At 36.7% G+C, this 20,396-nt stretch overlaps 2 protein-coding genes across 4 annotated transcripts in view; both read right to left on the minus strand.

Moving 5' to 3' along the window:
• cacng5b (calcium channel, voltage-dependent, gamma subunit 5b) overlaps positions 1 to 10,837 on the minus strand; it is a 15,552-nt gene extending 4,715 nt beyond the window's left edge. Inside the window, exons 1-4 of one of the 2 annotated variants that reach the window (XM_016499876.1) lie at positions 10,753 to 10,837; positions 9,389 to 9,441; positions 8,677 to 8,917; positions 3,227 to 3,313 (exon numbers count right to left, since the gene is read on the minus strand). In XM_016499876.1, coding sequence (XP_016355362.1) covers positions 3,227 to 3,313; positions 8,677 to 8,872 — 283 coding nt within the window. In that variant the 5' untranslated portion in view covers positions 8,873 to 8,917; positions 9,389 to 9,441; positions 10,753 to 10,837. Of the gene's footprint in view, positions 1 to 3,226; positions 3,314 to 8,676; positions 8,952 to 9,388; positions 9,442 to 10,752 lie in introns of those variants that run through there. The other variant, XM_016499877.1, reaches the window with a different exon arrangement.
• Positions 10,838 to 14,631: 3,794 nt separating this feature from the next.
• Positions 14,632 to 20,396, minus strand: part of prkcab (protein kinase C, alpha, b) — a 174,963-nt gene continuing 169,198 nt past the window's right edge. For both annotated transcript variants that reach the window (XM_016499891.1, XM_016499890.1), the window contains one exon: positions 14,632 to 17,825. In XM_016499891.1, the coding sequence (XP_016355377.1) occupies positions 17,658 to 17,825 (168 nt within the window). In that variant the 3' untranslated portion in view covers positions 14,632 to 17,657. The remainder of the gene's footprint in view (positions 17,826 to 20,396) is intronic.

Consider the following 20,396-nt stretch of genomic DNA (forward strand, 5'->3'; position numbering starts at 1 on the left):
TAATGTAGCTGTATGTGAATGTAAACGATCTGCAAAGTTGTAAAGCTGAAAGTGCACGATAAATAAAGTTATCGTCTCCCAAAATAAAGAATCGACTCTGAACAGCTGAAACGAGTCGCTAGTAATTCGAATCCCACTTCGAATGGGTAACATTTGCATAATGCACGCCTATGTTCTCCGTTGGCCGGCCGCGAACAACTTGACCCCGCCCACAAACACGTCATTCTACTGACGACTGCTTCTCTAATCTCGGGGAGTTCAACACGGGATTCACAAAACGCTTGCTGTTGAAATATGGATCAGTATCCTGTTTATTTGGACCAGCTGCTCCACTGAATCACAACCTGTAAGTATGATAAATAATAGATGTTTAGATTTACTATAGAGCGTTCAAAATACAGAACTATTGAAATAGGCGTATCGTTTCCGAAACGATCTGTACGCCGTAGACCAATCACAACAGACTAGGCCATCTGACCAATCAGAGCAGAGCCGGCTCACGGAAAGGAGGGGTTTAGAGAGACTGAATCTTTGAACTGCTTCGAACGAATCGTTTGAGAATCCCTGGAAAATGAGGTGATATTAAATGCATATTTTGAGAAAACGAAAGCGTTTTGTGTCCTTGCATGCATGTAATCCTATTGTAGGAGACTCCCAAAACAATATTAGGAACCGTAAAAATTGCATAATAGGGGCACTTTAATAGAAATGTCCCCCACTTCCGCAGTTATATTTCTCTTTAGTTGCATTCACTTATTTTCTAAAGTCATTTTGAATGTTGTTAAATTGTCAACTAAACCTTTTGTGACAACATTACATAAGTTGACTACATTAATTTACATGTAGTCACAATGCAATTCTCTTCCTATCAGTGCAACGGTATCAAAAAATAATACTTTAAAGGTAGAACACTGACTAATTTGATGTGGCAATGTAAAGTTATGATTAATAAAATCGCACTATAACACATTTATTATAAACGTCATTCTATTGTGATAAATAAGACTAATAATGCGGTTGATTTACTCCCCCTTTAACTGTGACAGTATCAAGTGCCTTTAATAATGTCACAGACATCAACATTTTGAACACAAAACACAACAATGGTAACAATCAAAATAATTTTGATAGTAAAACTGAATATTACTAAACATTTTTACTGTCTTTGTTGTGTCAGTGTAACTTCAGGTAAACATACCTTACTTTTTTAGGCATGGAGTTTATTTCCTTTTTTTTTAAGGCAATGGATTTCCTCACTTTATTTAAACTGAAGTAAATGAATCACTCTTTTATAGTGATTATAACCATAAAGTTGTCAAAACTGTTCCAGCTCTAAGACAACAGGAAAGATATCATTGGAATCCCTTTCAGAATGATTTCTTTCAGCCAATGACTGATAAAAACACTGGCGACCAATTAAAATCTTTCCTTTTAGTGCACACTGCGATTATGTTCACACGAAACTGAAGCATATTCTTAGAATAAAGAACATTTTCATCTGCTGGTGTGTGTGCATATATATCATTTAATAACTTTAGTTACTGTTATAGATATTAATCTTAAAAGTAATTCGTTCATCAGTCGGTCTATATTGGTCGTGCTGTTCATTTTTGCGTGCAGCCAAAAAATTGTGGTTTCATTGAATTCAAATGCTTTTGCACAATAGCTTAACATGCTAGCTTCTGGAATCAGCTGTGAATGCCAGTTGAGTCACGAGAGGAGCGCTATTTCTGTGAAGCATGTGAGTGACTGTTAATGAAGCTGCTGACAGTGATGATGCTGCCTATATAGCAGCTCAGTGAAGGATCTCTCAGCTGTCCATCAGCTCAGACTCTCAGCAGGGTAATTACCAGCACACTGACAAGACGGCACACCGAAATAAACTCACCTTTCAGAACTGACAGCTAATAACCACCCATCCTGCATTAGCTATACAGTTTGGATTGTATAAGCAGTTTATGCAACTGGATATTATATGGATTTTAAATTATGTGGGTTGTTCTGTTCTGACAGCGGTGGAAAAGCAATGCTAACTGCAAATAACACAATTAACCATAATAATTGTGCAGAGTGGTTAGGATAGTTAGAATGTCTTCATGGACTGGTTTTATGACGCACTCATCCTCAAAAACCATGAGCAAATTATGTAAGGTTAAAGAAATGACTGTCTATTTAGATTAAAGGTATAAATTAACCCCCAAAAATTCAAATTCATCATCATTTACTCACCCTCAAGTTGTTCCAAACCTGTATGAATTTCTTTCTTCTGCTGAACACAAAATAAGATATTTTATAACCAAACAGTGTCCGGTCTCCATTGACTTCCATTGTATTTTCTTCCATACGAACGTCAATGGGTAACAGCGACTGGCTGGTTACCCATATTGTTCAAAATATTGTATTTTGTGTTCAGCAGAAGAAAGAAACTCATACAAGTTTGGAACAACTTGAGGGTTAATGATGTTAATGATGACAGAATTTTCCAAATAGTTTACCTTGTCGGCAACCATTGTCTGCTTTGGCCAAAAAAAAACAAAAAAAAGCACAACACCTTTACCACAGGCAGCTTTACTGCACTATTTACACTTAGCAAATACCATCTAAATACTATTTTTTACAATACTTTTTTTTTTGTTTGCTGTTCACACTTAGTGTAAACAGCATCTATTGCTATTAAAAACATGGTTTGTGGCAATTGCAGGGTTTGTGCAATGAAATATTGGGCCTTCATGTGTTTTTACTGATCGGATAGCTATCAGATTTGTTAAAATGTTTCCATTTACACTTGGCCACATAAATGTCTTTCCACAAAATGGCTATAAATGCAATCTTCAATTCCCATGCTATAGGCGAATTTAGATATGCAACAGATATGCACTGTATTATATTCAACATCAAAAACCGCAATAGGAAAGAGAGCAGTGGTAAAATAATCTCACTACTAATCTCAAGTCTCACTACCTTTTAATGAAGATGACTGTGTGTTGAGCATCTGCAACTTACTTTCGGTTTAAAAAACACACTTAAGTGACCAGATGTAAACAGGCCCATTGACTCTCAAGAGAAAGAAATCACTGAATTTAGTCATTTAGAAACAAACAAAAAAAAATCCAGTCAACTCTGTGTCTTGAAGTAAAACCAGTTGAGAATCATTGCTATAGGTTTTTAGGAGTGTTCAGTGATTTGACTAATGTGTTTGGCATGAAGGCACAGTATAATCACTTACTCAGGACACTGACAGTAGACTCACTGGTCAGCTGAACGCTCATGGGCATCACATACTCGATGGTGAAGCAACGCCCTCTCTCTTCACCTGAGATAGAGAGATCACAGAGGACGTTATTATTACTCTAAGGTTGTGCTTTCATAGTTTAGGACACAAAACAAGGTTGCGTTTGTGTTTCATTTCATAGTACAGATAGGGCTTTGTTCACACCGATCATATAACAATAATCACAATTAATAACATGATTTCAGAGTTTTTCTCATTTAAAGTTCTATTCTATTGATAATAGATCATTCTAATGATATTCTAATTAGGGATGCACGATATTGGAGTTTTGCCGATATCCGATATTTTTCAACTCATTTTGGCCGATAGCTGATACCGATATATTTCCTTTTGTTTGGAAACAACTCCAAGTCTCTCCTGTGCAGAAATTATAAGCATTTTTTATTTTTTTTTTTGGTTAGCTTTTAACAAGAACTTATTTGTTAGAATTAATAAACAACAATGAAGTTCTTTTATAATGACAGTACATTGAAGATTTTAAAAGAACTATAAATAAACTATATTCAATCACTGCTATTTTTTTTTTTTCAGAAACATGCAGTGGTAACCTTAACATTTAATTTTAAGATATAACATTTGTAAATGGTCTAAAGCAAGAGTTGTAAAAATTCTGAAAATCTTTTAGAGCTCATAATTTGTTTAAAAAATAACATATTACACATTAATTAATAAATCAGTATATGTACATATACCAATAAATCAGTATATGTACAATTATTTAATTTAAGTTACTTTGTGTTTGTTTTTGTTTTTTGTTCATGTAAGCTATAGCTTCTGAACTTTAAATCAAAACATCCTCATGATTTTATGGCATCAATTACTGCTTTATTTAATCAGAAACACAGTCTAAATATTATTTGTGTATTTTGCTTTCATTTTATTAGAAGTAGGCCAACAGCGCCCTCTACGGAATCAAAACTCCTTACTGAGCGGGCATTAGGACCCGGGGACGGGCTACCGCTGCACGTGCTATTTCTGTTTACTCTATCACACACAGATCGCGTATGTGTTCATTCTGTATGTGCATTCTCAGATTAAATGCAGTGATCCAAAACAGTTAATCTAATCATCATTCAGGCAAAACTTTGAAGAATGAGCCACACTGCTGACATGATCTAATCGCTAGCACACCCGGAGCATATGTGAGTTAATGTATTCCTCTTATCGGCATTTTTTTTTTCTTCATATCGGCAGATGCCGATATTTACATTTCAAGCCATTATTGCCCGATTCCGATATTGGTCCGATAATATCGTGCATCCCTAATTCTAATGATATTAGATTATTTCTAATGACATTTTTAAAATAGGTTATTATACGTTTTATTTGAATTCTTGTAACACTTTTAACGGGAAAGTTCACCCAAAATTTAAATTTAAATTATGTCATTATTTATCATGTTTTTCAAACCTATGGCTTTCTTTCTTCTGTGGAACACACACACACACAAATAGATATTTAGAGAAATGTCTCAGTGTTCTTTTTTTGTCCAACACACATTTTTTGGTGAACTATCACTTTAAGGGCTGTCATCTGTGAGTCCAAGATCGGAGTCACTGACACTTTCCTCATGTGGTGTGACCTACAGGATCATGATATCTCAGTCAGTCTCATATCACATTTACACATTCAACACTATAACAGCCGCAGCAGTGCAACCTTCTCACATCAAAGTACAGAAATAATGTGAGACTTCTGAAAGTTTTTGATCCCAGCAGCCCGTCCCTGTAGAGCTCAAACGACTGCTCACATCTGTTCACAGTCATGCTCAATTTAACCTGCTGTAAACAGCGTGGGTTTGGACCAAACTCAGTCCAATCGCTCGCCCACATCTTCACACACACACAGAGCGCATTCTTTCACTGAGACTAATGTGTGTGTTTGTGCCACAGCAGGCTGTTGTTTGACAATTCAGAGGAGTGTGAGCTCAACATGTCATCTAAACGATAACGAAACATCCTGCCTCGAGTGGATAGACCTCCTCAATACAGCAGAACACATTCCATCATTAAACACGTCCAGAAAATTGCCATGGAGATGTCAAGGGAGGGCACAATAGAACTGAAACCTTTGTAATTAGCCCCGAATGCCTGACCAGCTAAAAATAATGGCGTAAACCAATAAATGAATGTGTGAAGTGTATTGGAACGAACTGAAATGACTGGCTATTTGCAGAAGAACAATTTGCAATACTCACAGTAAGAACTTATCAAACACTGTACAAAATAAGAAGTAAAACTCTTAAAAAGATAGGCTTTTTAAAAAATGAAAAATGTTTTTTTCCAACTCAGGAGGATAAAGTGATCTTTTCATCAGCAAAATCACTGTCTGGGTGTTGGTTAACATTCACTGGAATATCTCGCTTTGTATTATTGTGATGTAGTTTAATTTCTTAAATATCAGCACTGGGAGTTGGGAGTTTTATTCACACGGTGATCTCAATTCACACCATCAGAGAGGAAACATTCACAGCGGATGGTGTCGGGACAAGGCGTGAACACCAGGGAACCGCAACCAAAAAACAAACATCTGCAGTGAATGGGAACATCTAGACTCTCAAGAAAAATACTTAATTAATGAATTAATTTAAATGAATAAATAAACAAGCAAACCTGTTCTATACACCAGGCTTATACATGTAAATCATAGTTTAAAAAACAGAATGTACATTATTTAATTTGACCCCCTGATTTGGTATTTTTAATACTAATATTTTTCTTCTAATCTTTTTAAATAAATAAATACATAAATAAAATCAGTACATTGAATATTCTTTGTGGAAGTAAGTGAGATGTATGGAAACACGCAATACAGATTTTTTACTCGCAGTTCTGAGTTATAAAGTCCAATTCTAAGGAAAAAAAGACTATTTTCTTACAATTGCGAGTTTATATTTATAACACTATATACTTTATAACACGCATATGTGACTTTATATCACACAATTCTGACTTTATAAAGTTTACTGTATATCTCACTTTTCTGAGAAAAAAAGTCAGAATTGTGAGTTTATGACAGAATTCAGGGGAAAAAAGGATTGTGAGTTTATATCAGAATTTAGGGGGAAAAGTCAGAATTGTGAGTTTATGACAGAATTTAGGGGGAAAAAAGGATTGTGAGTTTATATCACAGAATTCAGGGGGAAAAGTCAGAACTGTGAGTTTTTATCACAGAATTCAGGGACAAAATGTCCGAATTGCAAGTTTATATTACAGTATTCAAGGAAAAAAGTCAGAATTTGTGAGTTTATATCACAGAATTCTGGGGAAAAAGTCAAGAATTTAGGGGGAAAAGTCAGAATTGTGAGTTTATGACAGAATTTAGGGGGAAAAAAGGATTGTGAGTTTATATCACAGAATTCAGGGGGAAAAGTCAGAACTGTGAGTTTTTATCACAGAATTCAGGGACAAAATGTCCGAATTGCAAGTTTATATTACAGTATTCAAGGGAAAAAAATCAGAATTGTGAGTTTATATCACAGAATTCTGGGGGAAAATGTCAGAACTTCAAGTTTATATTACAGTATTCAAGGGAAAAAAATCAGAATTGTGAGTTTATATCACAGAATTCTGGGGAAAAAGTCAAAATTGTGAATTTATATGACAGAATTCAAGGGAAAAAGCCAGAATTGTGAGTTTAAATCACAGAATGCAAGGGGAAAAGTCAGAATTGTGAGTTTTTATTACAGTATTCAGGGACAAAATGTCAGAATTGCAAGTTTATATTACAGTATTCAAGGAAAAAAGCCAGAATTGTGAGTTTAAATCACAGAATGCAAGGGGAAAAGTCAGAATTGTGAGTTTTTATTACAGTATTCAGGGACAAAATGTCAGAATTGCAAGTTTATATTACAGTATTCAAGGAAAAAAGCCAGAATTGTGAGTTTAAATCACAGAATGCAAGGGGAAAAGTCAGAATTGTGAGTTTTTATTACAGTATTCAGGGACAAAATGTCAGAATTGCAAGTTTATATTACAGTATTCAAGGAAAAAAGCCAGAATTGTGAGTTTAAATCACAGAATGCAAGGGGAAAAGTCAGAATTGTGAGTTTTTATTACAGTATTCAGGGACAAAATGTCAGAATTGCAAGTTTATATTACAGTATTCAAGGAAAAAAGCCAGAATTGTGAGTTTAAATCACAGAATGCAAGGGGAAAAGTCAGAATTGTGAGTTTTTATTACAGTATTCAGGGACAAAATGTCAGAATTGCAAGTTTATATTACAGTATTCAAGGAAAAAAGCCAGAATTGTGAGTTTATATCACAGAATTCTGGGGGAAAAGTCAAAATTGTGAGTTTATATCAGAATTTTGGGGGGAAAAGTCAGGATTGTGAGTTTATATGACAGAATTCAAGGGAAAAAGCCAGAAATGTGAGTTTATATTACAGTATTCAAGGAAAAAAGTCAGAATTGTGAGTTTAAATCACAGAATGCAAGGGGAAAAGTCAGAATTGTCAAGTTTTATTAAAAAAATCAGAATTGTGAGTTTATATCACAGAATTCTGGGGAAAAAGTCAAAATTGTGAATTTATATGACAGAATTCAAGGGAAAAAGTCAGAATTGTGAGTTTAAATCACAGAATGCAAGGGGAAACGTCAGAATTGTGAGTTTTTATTACAGTATTCAGGGACAAAATGTCAGAATTGCAAGTTTATATTACAGTATTCAAGGAAAAAAGTCAGAATTGTGAGTTTAAATCACAGAATGCAAGGGGAAAAGTCAGAATTGTGAGTTTTTATTACAGTATTCAGGGACAAAATGTCAGAATTGCAAGTTTATATTACAGTATTCAAGGAAAAAAGCCAGAATTGTGAGTTTATATCACAGAATTCTGGGGGAAAAGTCAAAATTGTGAGTTTATATCAGAATTTTGGGGGGAAAAGTCAGGATTGTGAGTTTATATGACAGAATTCAAGGGAAAAAGCCAGAAATGTGAGTTTATATTACAGTATTCAAGGAAAAAAGTCAGAATTGTGAGTTTATATCAAAGAATTCAGGGAAAAAGCCAGAAATGTGAGTTTTTAATCAGAATTATGGGGAAAAATGTCAGAAATGCAAGTTTATATACAGAATTCAAGGAACAAAGTCAGACTTTTGAGTTTTTATCAGAATTCTGGGGTGAAAAAGGCAGAATTGTGAGTTTATATAAGAGAATTTGGGGGAAAGAGTCAAAATTGTGAGATAAAAAGTTGCGATTACCTTTTTATTTTTATTCAGTAACGGAACAAGCTTCCATAGAGATGTGTATTACTTAAAAAAAAAAAAAACTTTTCAAGCTGTAATGTTATGCATATATGCAGTAATCCAGGCAAGTCACAGATTCTGCTAAATGAATAACTGTAAATGTAACGAGGTAAAATAGAAACAGCCATGTGTAATTACCTGCCAGAAAACAGACTCTCCAGAGGCCAGAGTGGATGGACATGCGTATGTCAGCGCTCTGGTTCAGAGGCAGGATGACGCCCTCCTCCAGATAGAGCCAGTAGTCAGTGCTGACGGCGATACCCAGCAGCCCCAGACTGCATACTGCAAACACACTGCTGAGCAGGGTCAGAGCCTTCCTCCCGCACGCGCTCATGCCAGAATTGCCTTCAGCAGGGGGCGCTCACCACACACAGATAATCTGAGGGAAACGCAGATGCAGTGCTGTCAATTCACAAAGAGCTGCTTGCTGACTGTAAATCAGGCGGGCATCAACTTCCATCTCCAGCAAATCTGACACATAATGAATCATGAAAACGAGATGAGAATCAACATCCTTACGGAAACAAGTGTTAGCGGAAGCACACAGATGCAGCTGGAAAGCCAGCAACACAGCTCACAATGTGAGATTGACAAGCAGCACATTCAGTGAAAATCCACACAAGGAGAGAGAAAATCGTTCAGTTGTTTCTGGACAAAAACACACATGCACACTCATGCATTTTCACATCTGTACATGTGTCATCTGAGCACAGCTGGAGCCGCTGAACATGTGATATATGTGTGAGACACTGATGCACAATGCAATATGAAACCGAATCACGCTGCTTGCTGTGTGGCATTGCAAAACTGACATGTCATATATGAATCTCCCATATGAAGTGCAGTATACCTGTAACTCAGAATGTGAGAGCGTCCATTGCTGCTGCGATGATGATGATGCACCTGTTTAAAGAGGGACACATTTGTGAGCTTCTTTACATTTAATGACAGATCTGGGACATTTACTGTGCAGAGATTATGTGCATGTTCATCCAGTTTAGCCAAAAAACAGTTCTACAACAATGAGGAATAATATAAACTAATACACATTTGGGTTTACTGTCTTATATGGCACATGTAAAACTCTTCACTTAAACGTTTATAAAGAATGACAACTGTGTCCCTCACGTTCTGAGCTGAATAACAACGCTTGTTTTCTGTAGAGCTGCTTTATAGCTGAATTGAGAGTGTTTCACAGTTGAACTTAGCAATATCGACACTTGTTACTAAAATAAACTTTGAATTATTTAGCTGAATAATGACTTCTGTAGAGCTGCTTTACGGGCTAAAATTAAATTAGACTCATAACTGGCGTTGCAACAATAGAACTGTTATTTTCCTGTTTATTTCTATACAGCTACTTTGAAACAGTCTGTATTGTATAGAAATAAATATGACTTGACTTGGACAGTGGTTTGTCTCAAAACTTAGAAATGTTTGGCTTCATTTTGTTATGTTTGTTTGTTTATTACCAATACCACTGCAGACTGTTTAGGGTTAAAAAAGAGCCAATTTACCATTATTGTTAATAAATTATTGTGCTGTATTATTGCTATGCAGTAAAATTAGTAGTGTAGAGTACAGTACAGTATAAGGAAACTTCAAAGATATCAGAGAAATCTTGTTTTTGTTTATTTTTATAGTGATGGGTAGCATCAACTATTACTATTTATTGCAAATGACAATAACTGTAGTAACCATGATAATTTAGCTGAAACTATGGTAACCATTGTGCATTTTTGGCAGCAGGAGAATTCCAAATCAGCAGCATCACACTGCGATCATCAGCCTAGTTAGTCAGCTCACTAGGTTTTGAGACACAGCTTTTATCTTTAAAATCTATTTAAATTTTCCCCGCTTTTACTGGTTTCATCACTGTAAACAAAACGTGTCTCTCTGCACATGTTGCAGCAAAATGACTTGAGTTCTGGACGTTATGTTCCGCGCACAGCTGCGTTCTCGTTATAAACATATGCAGCCAATTAAGCAATTTAAAACACATTTTAATACTTTTAATACATGTACACTATATCAACCAAATAACCATATTTAAAGCACAAATTTTAAACACGTTTTAATATTATATACAATGTGTAAATTCCACTAAGTATATAAAATCATGCATTTTAAGACGCATTCATCTGTGTTGACATGCAAAAAATTATGACATCAAATGTATATTTCTTCATCTGCATTGAAATGATGGTAAATTACCCGAAGGATGTTGTTGATGAGAGTAAATCCAGCTGTGGAGTGAAGCAGCTCCTCGCAGCAGTCCAGTCTGACCACGAGAATGAACAAGAGCCCGCGAGCGTTTTGTACGTGCGTGTGTGTATGTGTGTGTGTGTGTGTGTGTGTGTTGTGAGAGTACGTGCGTCGCTGGTGCAGGTTAACAAATCTGTTCGTTCAAACAATTCGTTGAAATTAAATGATTCACCGTTCAGTGATTCGTCGTCGAGTCATCACTCAAAAGCACAAAAACACTCCGAAAATGTTCAACTGAGGAACTTTGTTGCCATCGGTTGTATTTTTGTACTTAAAAGCAAACACTTTATTTATTTATTTATTTTAATTATGTAATTATTTTTGCTCTCAGACGTTTGCATGAGTCCTGGGGCCGGTTGCATAAAAGGTTTAGATTAGTCTTAAAAGTTAGTGATGTAGGCTACTGGCCACCTGATCAGGGTGTTTCTCTGCCTGTTAATGGAATAAATGGTAGACTATCATTTTACTGTATCAAAAATATAGGCTACTGTGCCATCAATGTAGTCCGATTCACGACAGATGACTCTTATGAGCTGGGTCTTTCTGGAGAATAAAAAATATACAGGGCATCTAGTGTTGAAAAGTTAGTACAATACTGTACTTTCAGTTTTGTCCGTTTTCAAAACGGTAAAGCAGTTTGTAAAAATGCAGAAACTTATCACTGACTGGCTATTCACTTGGCAGGCATTCAGTCTTTAAAAAAACATATAGAGCAATGTGCTGCAAATAGGCTATCTATTAACTTAATTGGCCTGAATGGCAGTCACTTTCTTAAAAAAGACCCACTCTTCTTCTTCTTTTTTTTAAAGATTTATTTTTGCCATTTTAGCATTTATTACAATAGGACAGTGTGATGACAGGAAGCAAAGTGGGAGAGAGGGGGGGCGTTGAGAAAGGTCAACGAGCCGGGACTCGAACTCAGGACGCCCAAAGCCAGTTAGGTGACCGCTCTTAGGTGATATGTTCACTTTGAAACTTGGCACAACTGTACAGGTTGGGGCACTGAACATTTTCAGAAATTGAGCCATTGCAAAAACACTTTGTGGTGGCCATGGCAACCATTACTTTCTGCCATAACCAAATTATGTGTTTTGTGTCATATCTATCTCCTGAACCAAACATGATAACACAGAAAAGGTAATGTCTACCCCTATGCTTCAATGGTCAAGGATTACAATGATACCACATACCACAACATAAACTGTTCAGGTGAACAGTTAATGGTGAAATCAGCAATGTGAGAAGAAAATCACTGTATCTGGGTATCACAGAATCACAGCATTTACAATATTTCATATTATGCCTATTAATTTTTTTCTTTCTTTGAAAATTAGCTATTTTATTCAATAATACATTGAAAGCTTGTTTCAAGAATACAATCATATTTTTCAGAGATATATAAAAAAAATAATCTCAAGTAAGTGTATTTTTCCTTACCTCTCAGGCAGAGTCGGTAGTGTGTTTCCAATACATTCTTGTTCTCTCTCAACAGCGCTCTAACATCAAATGCAGATGGCAATGCAATCTTGCTAACCTGCATTCTATGCACACCTCTTCTACTGCACCTCTCTCATTTTCTATGGGTCTCTGGAATATTCAGTCAGCTGTCAACAAACATACTTCATTCCGGCCATTGCTTCTCAGTCTACTTTTAGTATCTTGTGCTTGACTGAGGCCTGGATACGTTTAGAAGACTTAACAACCGCTTCTTTTCTCTCTAACAACTTCCCTCTCCATATTTATTGCCTTCTTGGTCAACTGGGTACCTTTAGGAGCTGGGTGGGCTGCTGTCCTCATTCTCTGGGGATGGCAGTCCACTTGTAGTCTTTGGTGACTTCAACATCCACCTGGAGAAGCCTTACACTGCAGACTTCCACTCACTCACACACGCAATTGTATCACAGACAACATTTTGGGAAAACCTCTAGACATCTCTGATAATTTACATATTACTACCTGTGTGCCACTGATTACTCTACCAGTTACTTTTAGGTGAAACCTATGCTCCCTTTCACCCTTCCATCTATCCTCTGTAGTGTCATCCTCTCTTCCCTCACCCACCCAATTTCTCATCTCTGGATGTGAAAACAGCAACTGACACTTTATGATCCACTTTCACTTCTTGTCAAGACAATATCTGTCTAGACAGGCCAGTGCATTCTACCCCTTCTAACCTACAAAGTTGCCCCGTGTATCATCAATTTTACTGTATTTTGCTGAGCAGTCATTTGGGTGGCTTGCCAGTGTACTAGATTTCTCAAATACAAAACATTAAGTAGGCATGACCAACATTTTTGTGGGAAGAATTTATTGAAGATGGTAGTGTAGCAGTTCTTACCTACCTCGAACTTACCTCATCTCCTACATGAGGAAGGCAAAACTCATTTATTAAAACTCTTATTCAAATTGTGAATAGTTTAAATACAGAAAGCAAGCAAAGAGCGCTCACTTTAATATAATCATTATAGCGGTCAATCAGTGGCAGCGTGACACATAAATATTATTCCACCCATTACATCAAATATTAGCGGTTCACCTGCATGTACCCACCCGCGTTCAGGACTTTGGCTTCCCCCATGAGGAAACTAACATAATAGATAACTCTGGGCCCAGAGAGTGATTGTAAATTAAGTTTACATGAAATATGTTTGAAATTTCATTCTGCCTCTTCTGAGATTTCATTGTAATCCTTCTCATAAAGTCATTGAATTAACCATTAACTGTTCACCTGATTGCGTTGCCGTCTGCGTTTGATGTCAGAGCATTGTTGAGAGAGAACAAGAATGTATTGGAAACACACTACCACCTACCTGACTCTGCCTGAGAGGTAAGGAAAAATACACTTACCCGAGATTATTTTTTTAATATCTCTAAAATGACATTATTCTTGAAAACAATATTTTAATGTATTATTAAATAAACTTCTAACCAGAAAGCGATCAAACTTTTACTGATGGTCTCCTACAAAGATAACTGTTTAAATGTGTTAACTGTTGTTTTCTTTTTATTATTCTTTTCCTTCATTTGTTTAGGTTGTGTTGTTCTATTTGGTCGGCTCTGTTCTGTACATCCCCTACTGTTTCTATAGAAACAGTAAATTGATTGCAACCACTTACCTTAAAATATTTTTGTAAATTCAATGAATAATTTTTTTTTAGTGTATATGTTCAAAATAATATCATTACACTGTAAAAAATAAATAAATAAATAAAATAACAGAAAAAGTACTGGCAGCTCATTACACGTCATTATCCATTAATTTTGCCGACATTTCTGTTAACTCTAAAACACAATGAAGTGTAAAATTCAAAATACTGGTAAAACACCTGTAAAAAATAAATATGGAAAAATTCCTTTAAATTATACAGTATATTGTTCACTATTTTTACAGATTTTTTTTAGAGTGTATTTATTAAAAAAATATACACATTAAAATATTAAATATACACATCATGCATTTTGTTGGTAATGTTTTGTAAAGATTAATGAATTAAACCAGTTTATGTTATCAGTTTTGTTTGGTATTGCCGCTTTATCACCAATTATTGAAATGCATGCATGCCACTTTTACAAAGACATTTTTAAAAAGTCAAGTCTGTTAAATGACCTTTTGTAATAATTGTTTTAAATGTTTTAATTCACCCTCATCTTATCACTTGGCCATGTGCTTCATTTTTTCAATGCTTATTCTTTAAAAGTACTAAAGTATTGTTAATGGAACCCTTAAGGAACAGGAATCAGTTGAATTCTTTATGATTCCCATCTTTGCTTCCCATCTTTGACTTTGGTTTCTTCATTTTGAAGAAATAAAACATGGACATTATCACTTTTGTTTATTTATTTATACACATTATCCTTCACAAAGAACAGAGGGACAAAATTTTGTAAAGAAAAAAAAAACCCAAAGATGAGTGATTTAACTTATTCAAACTAAAACACTGTCCTGGAATCCATAATTTCATAATAATAATAAATATATCTTTATAATTCCTGATATAATCTCTAATAAGAAATGGCTGGGTGGAATGTTCATATTCTTCAAATGTCCAGGGAATGTTGGAATGCCACCTCACATGCAGAAAAACCACAATCAAACACGTGAACGTTACATTCCCAAATACTCTCAATGTGAGACACTTGTGTTAACCTGCATCCTGCAAGACGACCACTTGAAAACTTTCTGAATCACTTCATAAGAGGACCGGCTCTATTTCCATTTCCATTTACTTCTGAATGAATGAAGAAATAAACATCTGAAATATCTACTTGTTTTTCCTTCCATACACGGGCTTCAATCATCAGGTCTATTAAATTTCTACTGAAAAATGACAGATCAAAATGATGAATCAGTGGTGAAATTCAACAATGGTGCACCTGATAACTACAGTATTTCCACCGAGGGGTTGGCACAGGACTATAGCCCAAACCGAGCGATCTAATGTGTAAATACAGCATTTCTGAAGTACTTTTTTTTTTTACTAGAATACACTAAATGATGTCTGAAGTGTGGTAAAACTGAATTCCCTATCTTTACCCAGTTGTCATACAGATCATTGAGACAGAGTTGCTCAGCAGTGGTCTAAATCGTCATCCACAGACTGAAACTAAACAGGAACAAAAGCAACAACACAAAGGAAGAGAGTTGAGGTGAGACAGATATGTAACAATCATTCCATGAGGACTCCGGATTCCTGGAATCATGCAACACGTTTTGCATGCGCCGATTTGCCCCACATGCACACAGCAGCTGCAGTACAAACACACATAGAGTATGTAAGAGCCCAGAGCCCAGTCAGTCTACATACAGCTTATCTACTATCAGCATAGAAAACAGAGCGGATAAATACAAGAATTACATGTAACAAAGGTTTGCAGATACCAAAGCTATCTCAAATTAGCCAAACTAGTCTTTTTGGATCGTCTAAACATAGAAACCATCTAAGTTAGTAAAAGCACATTCAGTTCTTAGTATAAAATCTGCAGGATAATGTACGCCTTCTCTGTATTTACAAAAATCCTAGTATATATAGTGTATCTTTAGTGCAACAGTAAACATAGCGCTCTACGTAAAAGTACTCACAGAGCAGAAATGCAAGATGATCGTAAACTAAGACCTAAAAAGATAAAAATATCTGATATATACTGGAAAGCTCCCTTTGATAAGAACATGTAGTTTAACACGAAGAGTACTGATCACCAAAGGACAGAAACACGACCAGAGACAGGGTTATATTAGAAGTTATACATAACTGACCTCCCACCCCCCTCCAACATTTGACAAAAAATCATGTTGGGCAATTAGGGAGTCATAAACTGGGATGATTTATATGAAAACCATTAGGAGTTTTTGCATTGTGGCATAATTTTTATGACAGTTAGGCACATTTTAATTACATTCATGTTTTTATTTTTTCTGTAATTCTTTGTTCACAATGGCGACTTTTGTTATGTCGAACAATTACAGTAATAAGACTACCATGGTTTATAAATACTTAATGTACATTAAATAGTACATCTTCATTCACATTTTTCCACATTAAAGTAAGGGTACATTAATTAATTGAGCTTTTAGAGTAAAGGTGCTTAACAGTCATGAAAATGTCACAATGCACAAAATAAAATAAAATAAAGAAAGCTTAATGGTTTTAAAACATGATGTCTTTTTCTTTAAGCAAAGAAGAATTTCTGGGGTGAAATATGTCCTGGACATGGTTTTGACAGGGTTTTCATCTCGTTACATGTTCTTTATATTGTAGCAGTGGTAGTTTTCTTTAGCATACTATGCAGGTGTTAAATCAAAGAGCATATCCGTTTCTAACAGAAGAGACTCAGTCTGGTTTGAAATGTTGCATTGGCTACTCTTTATCAGGCCCAGGCAGAATCTGCAGACTTTTTTTGTGCTGATCATGACAGAAAATCTACGGGATGGATGTAAACAGGGTAAAATATGTTAAATAAAACAGTATCATTCGATTATCTGAAGTATTTCATAAAAACAAACGTGCAAGCGGATGAGTAGGACAGGTTATTTAATTCTGTGGAAATCTGCATCTGGATTCTGCGGGTGCGTAAGCCTGCGCTTTACCAACGAGGAATCACAATTCATACATTTCGAGCGAGAGGCAAAGTTGTGTATATGTTGAATATGTAGGAACCAGGCGAGCAGGCAGTGACGGGATTGGAAGTTGTCATGCTAAAACTCGGGGAGCGATAAGGGTTCAAGTTTCAGCCCAAGATAAGGGACACCACCAAGAGATCTAGTAGGAAATCAATATGCATATATATAAAAAACCTTTTGATGCAGTTATATTTTGGCACTCCTATAACAAGATATATTTTTTTTAGATTTACAAATATATAATTCAGGAACATTAGAAATGGCAGTAGAGGATTTAAGGAATAGGACACAAAAACCTGTTTCATGTCAGCATGCTTCACACACAAAGAATCTGAGGACTGGAAAAAGGGATTGTTCATTATCTCCACCTTCAAAAAAAAAATGTGGCTTTGGGCCTGCACATAACATCTATCTGCATACATGCATTAGATGAACTGTCATTACTGTGAGGACATTATCACTCTGTTTCAAAAAGCCTAGAGAGCTGCCTTTCTGTCTACTGCCTGCCCAAGCAGCACCCTAACCGAGATGGAACCTCATAAAAGAATCATTTGTCTTTGGTGCCTTAAAATGCTCATGATATATTCCCTTCAGCCATCAAACCCCCTTCTCCAGCCCTCCTCAGGTCAGATAAAGGGTATTCAACTGTCTACAAAGATTTGGTGAGTTCATAAATAACGTGGATGTGGTTGTTAGTTTGAGCTGGACGGGCGGTCCTCTTCTTCATCGGGCCATCTCATACCACACTGTGAAGCGACGATGGGTGGATGAACTCTGGGTTTATGTAAGAGAATCCAGCGAATTCGCTCTGGTCGATGTTGGCGATGACCAGTTGGTCTGGAGGGGTCAGCATGGGCTGTGTGCGGGTGAAGAATTTGTCGAAGTTCTCCGCCGCTTTGCCGCACTGTGAAAGAAAGGGGAGAAGAAAGACGGCGGGTTATTTTTTAGATTCAATTGAAAAGCTGGCCGTGGTGCCTGAGAGAAAATTCATTCACGTAGGACTTCCGTTACAGACGTCACGTACGCTCATATGTCCAGTAAATGGAGGATTTTTAGAACGATGACTGGAAGGGGAATATTCAGGGCTGTGTTAAAGGTCGAAACGACTGTAGCCCAGCTTTAGCACCTGTGTGGTCCTTTGAGGGGGCTGTGCAAACAAACATGGGTGGGCACAGGTTGAGATGAATCAGGTTATACCCATAAAACACACATATATACACAGAGTGAGGGAAGATCAGCGCAGAGGGTGGGTGGTTTTGATGCAGACACATGAAAAGACTCTTAAAATAGTCCAGGCCTTTATCATGTGGATTCCCTTATTATGGCGCTTTTCCACTGCATGGTACGGCACGGTACGGCTCGGTACAGTTAACTTTTGGGGGAGTTGTGGTAATAGAGGCGACACAACTATAACGACATGTGAGTAATCCCGCCCACTCTAAAGCGGTACTGAACTGCAGTGGAAACGCAAACCGTGCCGAGCCGAACCGTGCCGTGCCGTACTGAGCCGTGCCGAGCCGAGTCGTACCACGCAGTGGAAAAGCGCCATTAGATGGCCTGAGATGGCCAATCAAATGAAAGTAGGCGGGGTTTACTGTTCATAGAAGCAGAGCGGGAATTCCAGCGTGAAGCATCAGATTAACGCTGAAAGAAAGCGAGGTAAGGCGCAAGTTGCAAATCATTTAATATTATTCAACTGTTTCACGATGGAAATGTTAAATAACAGACAGCTATATCCAGTGACCTTTTGAGAGATTAAAGTTGCGTGTATGAATGATCTGCGTCTGTGCGTCTCTCTCTACAAACAACGAAGCTAAGTTTGTTTACTTCAAAACAGCAAGTTCGAAGTTCGAACAAGTTCGAAGCTGTTGTAAATTACTCTACAAACATACACCTTTGTTTACATTTGTGTGTTGCTCGGCAACCACTTTGTTGGAACCACAACTGTTTCTGAGGAACTACAATGATTGGTGGAAGAATAATGTTTTTATTAATATCATTACACTTTATTTGCTCTGTTTTATTTTGTGAAACCTTACTACGTATATGGAATAACCATTTTATAAAAAAAAATAAGCCCCTTGAAGCCGTGGTTTACAGTGAATTTATAACAGCTAAGGGGGTTGTAGCTAACAACGCCCCTTAGCTGTTATAAATTCACTGTAAACAATAGCTTCTTGGGGCATATTGCTTATTTTACCGCCTTGTTGCTGAGAGATATAATGTAGCGATTCAGTCTTGAAGCTAATTTATAGTGTTGACAAGTTTCTGTGTATGCGCAGCACAATCTGTGCATTAAATGGTTTTAATACACACCTGCATTTTAAATATATAAATAATGGTCTCCCCCAATATTCAAGACATGGTTACATTCTTAAAGCGTGACTCAAATGGATGATGGGCAAAAAGAAATGACGATAATGGTATTTGGATTTTTTTTTTTTTACCAAAGAACAAAATAGGTTTGGATGAAGTCATGAAGATGTCGTGAACGTGGACTTTAAATGTTACAGCACGAGCTAGAGGTGAGTAATACTTCTGTCTTCAGTCAGCTAGCTTTATGATTGGGAATTGTTTCGTTCCGCGTGACAATCTACAGAGTGCATGCATGTTTGTCCCCTTACACAACAGGATTTCTGATAATATAAATATTCAACATGTTGGATATTTATGATTTGAGATCAGTGAGATATTCTTCTGAGCATATTCAATCATACTTAACCCAACCCACAGCACAGTAGAAAATCTGATAAGATTATCTGTAGAACCACCAAGATAATCGGGACCTAGGATGGTTGGAAGGGCAGAATTCGGGCCAAAATCTGCCCGATTATCTTGTGGTGTGTGCCCCACTTAAGTGTGGTTTTAGACCTGTAGACTGTCCCGAAACAGTGACTTAAATTGTTATGATAAGGGATTTCGCACCGGGTAGTTATAGGAACTTTGTTGCAAGAACTAGCCACCAGGGCAGTCCCGTGAGAACGACATTTTCACCTAGGGCCATTTTCCTGGTCGCATTCAAAGCACCAGTAGGAACTCTGAAGTGACATAAGCTGGCCTACAGTGACGTCATTTAGGTGTGGCACTCAACAATGTCAGCAACTGGAGGATGGAGGACAGACAAGTGCCAGCGTCGGTCCATCTACCGCTGTTATCCACGTTCATGGAATAAGTATACACTCTAAAAAACGCTGGGTTGTTTTTTCAACCCAAATGCTGGGTTGAGACTGCTGGGTAAGGACGTTGGGTTGTTTCGTAGAGAGTGCGAGTGAAAGACGGTTTATGGTAAGTAAAGATTAAAAATGTAAAGTCATCATTCATTGTTTGAGTCCGGTAGTATTTTGAGATTTCATGGAAGGCGGAAATATTCCGAAAAGAGCTTATATTGAAAAATACGTGGATGCGGATTTCGCCTCAGAAATAGTCTTAACGGCCTCTTTTACTGAACGGAAGAGGTGCTTTTAATATAACGTCA

This window comes from Sinocyclocheilus anshuiensis, unplaced genomic scaffold, assembly GCF_001515605.1.
Source record: "Sinocyclocheilus anshuiensis isolate Anshui unplaced genomic scaffold, SAMN03320099.WGS_v1.1 scaffold178, whole genome shotgun sequence".
NCBI lineage: Eukaryota > Metazoa > Chordata > Actinopteri > Cypriniformes > Cyprinidae > Sinocyclocheilus > Sinocyclocheilus anshuiensis.